This window comes from Mus musculus, chromosome 1 (genome assembly GCF_000001635.26).
Source record: "Mus musculus strain C57BL/6J chromosome 1, GRCm38.p6 C57BL/6J".
In the NCBI taxonomy this organism is placed as follows: Eukaryota; Metazoa; Chordata; class Mammalia; order Rodentia; family Muridae; genus Mus; species Mus musculus.
Genome location: NC_000067.6, coordinates 135,744,604 through 135,753,629, shown reverse-complemented (window position 1 = coordinate 135,753,629; position 9,026 = coordinate 135,744,604). Strand labels below are relative to the sequence as shown.

The following is a 9,026-nucleotide window of genomic DNA, read 5'->3' as shown; positions in this document are numbered from 1 at the left end:
CATTCTCGTGGTTTGGTATGGCATAGGTCAGTATTAGAGCACACCTCCTTCCGGGAAGATTAGATGCCCTCGCAGAAGCACAGGGTCGTCAACACCCACAGCAGAAAAGGAGTAGCTAACGAAAATAAAATGAAATAAAAAAGAAAAAGAAAAGGAAAGGAAAGGAAAGGAAAGAAAGAGGAAGAGGAAGAGGAAAAAGAAAAAGAAAAAGAAAAAGAAAAAGGAAAAGGAAAAGGAAAAGGAAAAGAAAAAGAAAAAGAAAAAGAAAAAGAAAAAGAAAAAGAAAAAGAAAAAGAAAAAGAAAAAGAAAAAGAAAAAGAAAAAGAAAAAGAAAAAGAAAAAGAAAAAGAAAAAGAAAAAGAAAAAATGGAGTGGCTGTCTTTGGCCTTGACCCCACAGCGCCATCTGGTGTCTAAAGGTACAGAGCAAGCTCGGCGCCTGCAGATAGATCCCTGCGACTTCCCAAGGTCCTCGCAGTACCAGGGCCTGCCTGATAGCACTGTGCTGGGCCGAGACCTGCCTGCATGGCCAGCAGAGGGCAGCCTGTCTCCACCTCTGGACCCCAAAGGCACGAATCCTGGTACTCTGTGGGTCCCGCCCAGGGTAGGAGAATCCATTTGTGTCCCTGAGAACTTCCTGTGGGTCTTGAGACCTGTTTGGGAGCTGTCTGCGCCACTTAGGGCTAGCACTCTTAGATCTCCAGCTGTTGGGCAGGTGTTGCCTTGCACTGTGGTGTAGGTAGGTCTGATGAGGAGCACTGCTGGCCTGATCCTTTAGCTAATACAAGTAGAGTTTAAACTCTACTCACTGCTTTGAAAAACTCAGTGTGGGCACATTTTCATGGACTGGTACAGCCTAGCTCTGGGTACGATGAACAACACTACAACCCTTCAGACAAGCCTATTTCCCACGCCTGGTCTTCCGTGTACCTGGTTGTTGGGCCCTAAGAGAAAAACAGACAGCTTTTTGCCTCCCCCCAATGTCACACACACACACACACACACACACACACACACACACACACACACACACACACACACTTTTCCAAGAAGTGAGACTTCTGGAGTTGATACAGGACGTTCCTCTGGCTGAGTTTCTCTGTACAGGGGGCTTTCCAAAAGCTGAAGTGTTGAACATATTGTTGGGACCAAATTGAGCCTTTCAAAAGCCAAGTCCACAAAATTCCCACATCCTGGGGTGGGCAAACAGGGTGAGGCCATGGTCTTTGGTCATTTGGTTCCCTTAGAATCGATACTAAAAAGTAAACATTCCATAGAAAGTTCCAGAGTGGTTCTTTTTGGTTCATTTCTACTAGGCCTTGCTGAGATTGTTCTGGTCTGATCCAGCGCTGACTCCAGGGTGTGGCCGGGCCCCCATAGACAGACAGGAAAGCAGAGTTCAGTTCTAAATTGCTTTATTGATCAGATGATAAATCAGCTTCAACAGCCCATGCCTACAGCCCTTGCAGCAAACAGCTGTACAGCCTTGTCCCCTCAGTTCCGGGGAGCATCAAGGCCCGGCCCTTCCCCTCCCTCGCCCCCCCCCCCCCCGCTCCTGACCTTGGGGCCTGGATGGGGTGGGCAAGGTAGTGAAGGTTACTAGAGAAAGGTAGGGTGAAGAAAGAAGGGTCTGAGTCTGGGTTGGAGGGGAGTGAGGACTTGGGGTTCAGAGGAACCCTCAGGAGTGGCTAGAACACAGCTCTACCCTGGGCTATGCTGTAACAGAAACTGTCTATTTCAGCCACCTGGCCCAAGGTTAGAACTAGAATTGGCCACTCCAAGATCTGGACCACTGATAAATGCAAATACTTGGTCAAGGTATTCATTAGGATCTCCCTTGCCCATCAAACTGGGAACTTGATGCCTAAGGAGGTCAGGCAATCTCTAGACTTTGGGGTCCTCTGAACTGGCTTGTTCTCCATTCCTAAGTGAAAAGATACTATTTCCACATTCAAAGGCAAGGGCCAGAGAAAGAGCTCCTTCCGATGGCCCACAATCCTATCTGCACCTCCCTGCCTCTCATGGAGACTTCCCAGACTGAGATACACCAAGAACTCAGCCGCCTACTCAGAGGAGACTCTCTGGGACCCAAAAACCATAACCCTCCCTAGGCCAATTCTGGTCCTGCCTCCCTGCCCCAGGTCTCCTGCTTTGCTCTATTGGTCTCCAAAGATGTGGGCTCAGGTGTCCTGGCCAGTAGAGAGTGGACATTCAGCCTAGAAACAGAGGAGGGTAAGGTGTGGGGAAAGGGACCTGGTCTCTGGAAAGGGGCGACTAGACAGATGTCTCCTAAAGGTAATGGTATCAAATGCCAGGCAGGAGGAAACCCTTCGTGGGGAAGGAGCTCAGGCAGATCCCTGAGCCACAAAAAGCCAGATACCCAAGTCCAAGGCATTAGTGATGTGCAGCGGGGCTGAGTGAGGGAGAGGAGCTCGGAGGTGTCCAAGGCTTGGGAATGGACCGCTGATGAAAAGCTTAGGAGTAAGCAGGGTGCGCAGGCGGTGGCAGCCTCACTCTGAGTGAACCAAGGCTCCAGCTCCCTGTCCAAAGCCAAAACCTTTGGGCCCAAAGTTTTTGGCATAGCATCCTGCAGAGAGGAGAGAAGGGTAAGGATGTACTCCTGTCCTCAGAGTAACTCCACCCACCACTCCTTGTGCCTGGTCTCTGGAGGACAGTCCATCAGTGCCCACCTCCCCGTCTCCATCGTGCTCCTAGCCTCAATAGTGAGGAGAACCGTGTCCCCTTTATTTCAATGAGGGAGTAAATCGTTTGCTGTCTTTCGGTCACTAGACGGGTATTAAGATCCTAGGCTCCACTCTCATCCCTGGCCCGTGTTCCATCTGATTCTGGCCAAGTCTCATTCTCCCTTGGATTGGAAGGCAAGAGGGCTGGTTCATTTAGCGACAGCATAGTCGCTTGGTCTCCAGCCTCCTCCAGCCTTCAGATCTTCAGAGAGAAGTGGAGCTACCCACCTTTACAGTAGATCTCACCATCCTTGTCTGCCAGGGTGGTCGACTCAAGGCCTTTGCCACACTTGGCACATCGGAAGCAGGACTTATGCCAGGACTAGATAAGAAAGGAAATGGGGAAATGGTTAACACCACTGCCAGCGACTAGGGGACCAGCCCACCATTAGATGCCATCATGGACAGGCATTTTGCAAGTCAGGTTGGGGTAGCAGGGATGCTAGGGGAGTGTGGCCCAGACACAGAGGGAGCAGGCCAGGCACCAAGTGCACACTAGTAATGTGCCGCCATGGATGTGACGTGTTACCATGGCTCCCTGCTCACTGGTCCCAGCTGCACCACAGAAGAGGGTTACATCTCATTTGGGTAGCTGCAACCCCCACAGGCGGGCAGGCAAGCCTTCACCACACCATTCTGCCTGTGAAACTGGTATAGCTCTGGATTTATCTTGGCTCTGTCACATGCTACTTGAATGGTTGCCCCCACTCAATGTCCTCGCAGGAGACATTTATCTGTCTCTGTTTATCTTGCAGAGTGGATGTGAGGATTTCATACTAAGATGACTGGTACACAACCACAGAGCAGGCAACCATCACTGTTATTTTCCTGAACTAGCCCAGCCTCTGAGGTTCTAGCACTTGGTGCCTAGGCAGCCGTCAGAATTAAATGGCTTCCGCAGAGTCAAGTGCTCGCATGGGGCCAGGCATGGAGGAAGCCCTGAGTCAAATCTGTATGGTTTTTGAAAGGAGACTAGGTCTGTCTACAGTGTACTGAACTCAATAGAAAGCCACAGAAGGCCCTTTGGGATTCCAAGAGGTGCCCTAAAGCAGCACAGGGCAAAGAGTTTCTCAAGAGAGGCAGGACTCGAGTCTGTATGGCATTCACATGCACCCACATGCATGCGTGCATGCTACACACACACACAGCTACACATCAACAACACAACTCAATAACCAACTCCCATCAGCCACATCTGGACATGCGGGGTGGTGTGTAGGTGGAAGAGGCTGGCCACATTCAGCTGGGACAACAAAACAACCCCATGTAAGGCCAGTGAGTTCCCCAGTGTACCCCATGTAAGGCCACTGAGGTCCCCGGTGTACCCCACGTAAGGCCAGTGAGTTCCCCAGTGTAACCACCAATGCCCAGGCTGGAGGGTAGGGAAAGCCGCTGGGGCCTTCAGATTTCCGGGCCACTGGACCTTGCCCCTAAGCTCCTCCTGTGCCCAAAAGACACAGCAGACAAAAGCAGGGGGCCGAGATGGGATGGACAGATCATCTTCACTCTCCTTCAGTGTTCTGTGCAAACCTCTTTGTAAAGCAGAAGCCACTACCCCAGCCCTCCAGACTGCAAGAAGACTGAATTATACACAGCCTACCCAGAGTAGCATCTCGGATTTTCCAGCCACTCCTGAAATAAGCTTAGTGTCTTTGCCCATTCAGCCCACAGTGAAAGGCACACTGTGTCCCTAATGCCTCCTTGGGGGAGGGGGGGAGGGGCGGGGGCTGCTTCTTCTCTTTTCCTGTTGAATTCAAAATTATTCTACTCCCCAGGACAACACAGGGTTTCTCTCAGAAGCCTTGGCTGCCCTGGAACTCACTCTGTAGACCATGCTGGCCTCAAACTCAGAAAGACCCACCTCCCAATTAAAGGCTGGGATTAAAGGCATTTACTGCCGGACCTCAGTGCAATCTCTACCCTATGCCATGGAAATAGAGATTCCTGGGTATTTCTTTAATAATCTCCTACTTTCATAAGCAAAGGGAAAAGATGACTTCTGATGTTATTATTTCTTCCTTTTTCCTCCTTTTTGGGGGTTCAGTCTGAGATTACAGGCATGTGTAGCCATGACAGACTCCTGTTCTCACGATACTTAAGGCACAACAGTGCCCACTACACATGTATTTCCTCATATAATCTTAAAAACATTTTGTATGTGTGAGGCAGTCATGGTATCACTTCATCATGGCTCCACTCCCTTGGACCTCATTACGCATAACTGCTCACGAATAAATGGCAAAACCAAGATTCAAGCAGATTACGGAAGGCCTAGACAGTTCATCACCACAGTTGGCTTAACAACCCTTTCCTGTCTTCGAAAGTATAGAAATGTTTTCAGAGAGGTTAAGTAGCCCACAGTAAAGTCAACAGTAGTAAGAGGCAGGGCTTCCGAATCAGGCAAGTCTAGCTGGGCTCCTGGCTTGCTTCCTAGCTAGAAGATACGGGTACAGAAAATACTCATTCCTATGGACTCCCGTTTCCTTGGTCTGTGTGATGGGGATAATCTCAGCGGCAATGCAGAGGTCCCGTGGTCCAGACTTGGCCAAGCACTCATTCCCATTCCACACTCCTGACCCATTCCTCAAGATCAAAAGGCCTTCAAAGCCATGGGCCAAACCAAAAGAGCTGGCCACGGGCTCCATGCGCCATGGGTCTGTTGGCTTGCTGTCTGAGCATGGCCAGATCCAGATGTCCTCTCTGACCACACTCCTTGAGGGTACATGTTCTGTGGTCTGCTGACTCTTAGTCTAAGACTGCAACCCCCCAGGGCTCTCCTGCTCTTTCCTGAATATCAAGGAAATGATCGCCAGGCTGTTTGGACAGTTGGTTGTCTAGAGTGATTCTCCTTGAGCACTGCAGAATGGAAGCCGGAAGCGACTTTCAGAATAGCACAGGGACAGGATAGGCAAAGGAATGAAAAATAATATGGAAACCCCTTCCAGCAGGCTGACAGAACCTTAACCCAGAAAACCTCTGTCCTCAGGGTTATATGAGTGCATCTCTGCAGAATACATTCCATCAGGCAAAATATGTATTTCGTGATGGTTTATAATTGTATTTTATAATTGTAAAATGTATTTCTGGAACCAAAACTCCTAAAATCTAACTAAAGCTGTAAATCTTCATCCTAGAAAGAGAAACCCTCTTAGTTGTATTTATTTATTTATCTTTTATGTATATGAGTATACCGTAGCTGTCTTCAGATACACCAGAAGAGGGCGTGTGGCCCTATCACATGGTTGTGAACTATCATGTGGTTGATGGGAATTGAACTCAGGACCTCTAGAAGAACAGTCAGTGTTCTTAACCACTGAGCCATCACTCCAGCCTGAGAAGCCCTCTCAGAAAACGTAGCCATGTTGCATTGGTGACACACACCTTTAATACCAGCACTTGGAGAGGCAGAGGTAGGTAGATCTCTATGAGTTTAAGGCCAACCTGGTTCTAGGACATTCAGGGCCTCACACAGAAAGCCTGTCTCAAAGAGAGAACAAGAATGAGAGCAAGAGCAAGAAGAAGGAAGAAGGAAGAAGGAAGAAGGAAGAAGGAAGAAGGAAGAAGGAAGAAGGAAGAAGGAAGAAGAAGAGGAGGAGGAGGAGGAAATGGAAGGAAAAAGAAAGGAAAGGAAAGGAAAGGAAAGGAAAGGAAAGGAAAGGAAAGGAAAGGAAAGGAAAGGAAAGGAAAGGAAAGGAAAGGAAAGGAAAGGAAAGGAAAGGAAAGGAAAGGAAATCCAGTAATGAAATCTTAGGGGATGGGCCCTTCAATATCCACCTACATCCTTAGCCTTAGCAATGCCCTACAAAGTGACCACAGACAATCTGTGGCACTGGAGATGGTTCAGTTTGTGGTTTGGGTGAGTTCTCTAGGATCCAGGACAAGCAGCCCACAGGGCCAGGTCACTCAATCTCTGGAAGGAGACTAAGTGCAGGTCTCAGGCCCGGAGCAGATCTAGAGTCATCCATCACACAGCTCTGTAATTCACATTTGGGAAGCACACATCCCTCTTCTCTCCCTCATGCCCTGCAGCGCCTTACCTTCCCGGCACCGATCACCTTCTCCGCAGCATAGACCGCCTGGCTACAGCGGGGACAGCGCTCAGAGCCGCCAATCTTCTGGGCAAACTTGGATGCATTGGGGTTGGTGGTGGGCCTGTGTCCAGGGGCTCTACACACAGAAGTACATGTGGCAAGATGACTAACAGTGCAGTGGTAGAACCCTTCTCTCTCTTGCCAGGGACAGGGCCATCAGAGCTAAGGCCACCATGGCCTCTGAGATCCCAAAGCTCAAAGAATTGGCAACACCACACACTTTCCTCATTGCATAGTTAAAGCCCCCAATCATTTAACACATCATTTACTAAGACTCCCCCCACCCCACCCTGCCCCTCACTTCTATAAATCATCTATTATTAATTCTTTCCAGGAAAAATCTGCTGACAGAGCCTTCTCATTAGGGCAATGACCTTGGCTGAAGTCTGGTGAGTCTTCATCATTGCATCCACTTCCCCACGGCAGAGCCGATGGCCAGGCTGACAGCCACCCTTTCCCAGCAGCTCAGAGGCCAGAGATGACCGAGGGTGAGAGTGGGGAGATCCAGTGACACGCTGGGCCATGGCCCAGGAAAGGAACCTACTTCCCCTGAGCAGGGGTGAAGGGTAGCGGGGCTGACATGCCTCTAATTTTCAATTATAAAATGAAGAAGTTGGACTATAACTCTTAGGGTCCCTTCCAGCTCTGGCACTTGTAAAACTATAGGTACTTAGCTGTCCCAGCAGCCCCTCAGAGAGACCTACTCTGTGGCCTCCTTTCATGTAGTCTTATTTTATTTCTTCTTTTTTTATTTGCTTTTGTTTGATCTCTCTCTCCTCTCTCTCTCTCTCTCTCTCTCTGTGTGTGTGTGTGCATGTGTATGTGCATGTGTGTGTGCAATTAAGGTGAACATGTATGTGTGCGTTCATACATATGAAGACCAGAGGTCAACATTAGGTGTCTTCTTAACTCCTCTCCTCCTTATTTTTGGGGACAGGTCTCTCCCTGAATCTGGAACCTGCCAATTTGGCTAGACAAGCTGACTACCAAGTCTCAGGTATCCTCCTGTCTCCTCAACGCTGGGACTATAAGTACATAGTGCCAGTACCCAACTTTTACACTGGGTGCTTGGAATTAAACTTGGGTCCTCATGTTCATGCGGTAAGGACTTTACCAAGTGGCCCCTCTCCCCGGCCCGGTTTGGGATTTTATTTAGACACGGTCTCTATTTGTAGCTCAGGTTGACCTTGAACTCAAGATCTTCCAGGTTCAGCCTCCCGGGGATGACAGGCACTGGCCACCATGTATATCTATCTCTCCCTTTTAAATCAGTGCCCTCCACTGTTGAAGCAAAGGTGTTTCGTCGGTGTCCATTCACGAACAGGACAAGAACTCAAGCAAAGGTAGAGAGAGGGATCTGGTACTCACTCCTCATGCTTGATGCCCAGAGACTCCCCCTTGTCTGTGCTCAGCGTGCCTGCGCCCTGCCCGTAGCCGTAGCCTTTTGGCCCATACTTCTTGCCGTAACATGACTTGCAATAGATCTCTTCTCCATGCACTGCCACGGTGGTGCTGTCCAGATTCTTCTTGCAGACCACTGGGGAGGAGACAGGGGGATGGTGAGATGCAGCTGGGGGCCTCCCAGGACTAGACTGACTCATGCAGAAAAGGAGACCAGCAGGGTGGCCAGTGGGCTGGCCTCCAGGAATCTGGGGGTGTTTCCCTCAAACCTCTGTACCCTGGTAGCCCTCCAAGTCTCAGTGCGCCCCAAGGTTCAGAAGCCACAGCCTAGGCAGACCTGAGCCTCAGAACTCCAGATGGAGTTTTTCATTCTGCCTTTGATAGAGAGACCATGTGTCTCAATAGGAGAGGAAACAGAAGGGCAGAAAGGAGCTCAGGATTTTCCTGTCTCTGGCAGTGGCACAGAAAGAACACATCTGGGGGTGTTATTACAGCAGGAGCAGGAATACAGGTGAAGTGGTACACCCCCAAAAAGAAATGGCACGTGGATAAGATGCCGAACACGGTGGGTTTTGAAGTGAGATGCAAGTCACTGAACCACAGGGAGAAGAGGGGCTGGACACAATGGAAGGTTGTTCTGAGTCACAGCGTAGGAGAGGCAGGGATGGAGTGAGCTAGAAAACCTTTAAGCCGTGAACACTTTCCTATTACTCTCACAATGCGCTGTGCCAGATATCCAACATACAAGGTCTGTGGAGAGTCTGGAACCAGACCCTGGCTCTCCGTTCCAT

The 9,026-nt window shown here is 49.6% G+C and overlaps 1 protein-coding gene across 3 annotated transcripts in view; it reads right to left on the bottom strand.

The window, feature by feature from the left end:
• Positions 1 to 1,400: 1,400 nt before the first annotated feature.
• Positions 1,401 to 9,026, bottom strand: part of Csrp1 (cysteine and glycine-rich protein 1) — a 32,167-nt gene continuing 24,541 nt past the window's right edge. For 2 of the 3 annotated variants that reach the window (NM_001360782.1, NM_007791.6), the window contains exons 3-6: positions 8,203 to 8,371; positions 6,781 to 6,910; positions 2,972 to 3,065; positions 1,401 to 2,586 (exon numbers count right to left, since the gene is read on the bottom strand). In NM_001360782.1, the coding sequence (NP_001347711.1) occupies positions 2,510 to 2,586; positions 2,972 to 3,065; positions 6,781 to 6,910; positions 8,203 to 8,371 (470 nt within the window). In that variant the 3' untranslated portion in view covers positions 1,401 to 2,509. The remainder of the gene's footprint in view (positions 2,587 to 2,971; positions 3,066 to 6,780; positions 6,911 to 8,202; positions 8,372 to 9,026) is intronic. The other variant, NR_153810.1, reaches the window with a different exon arrangement.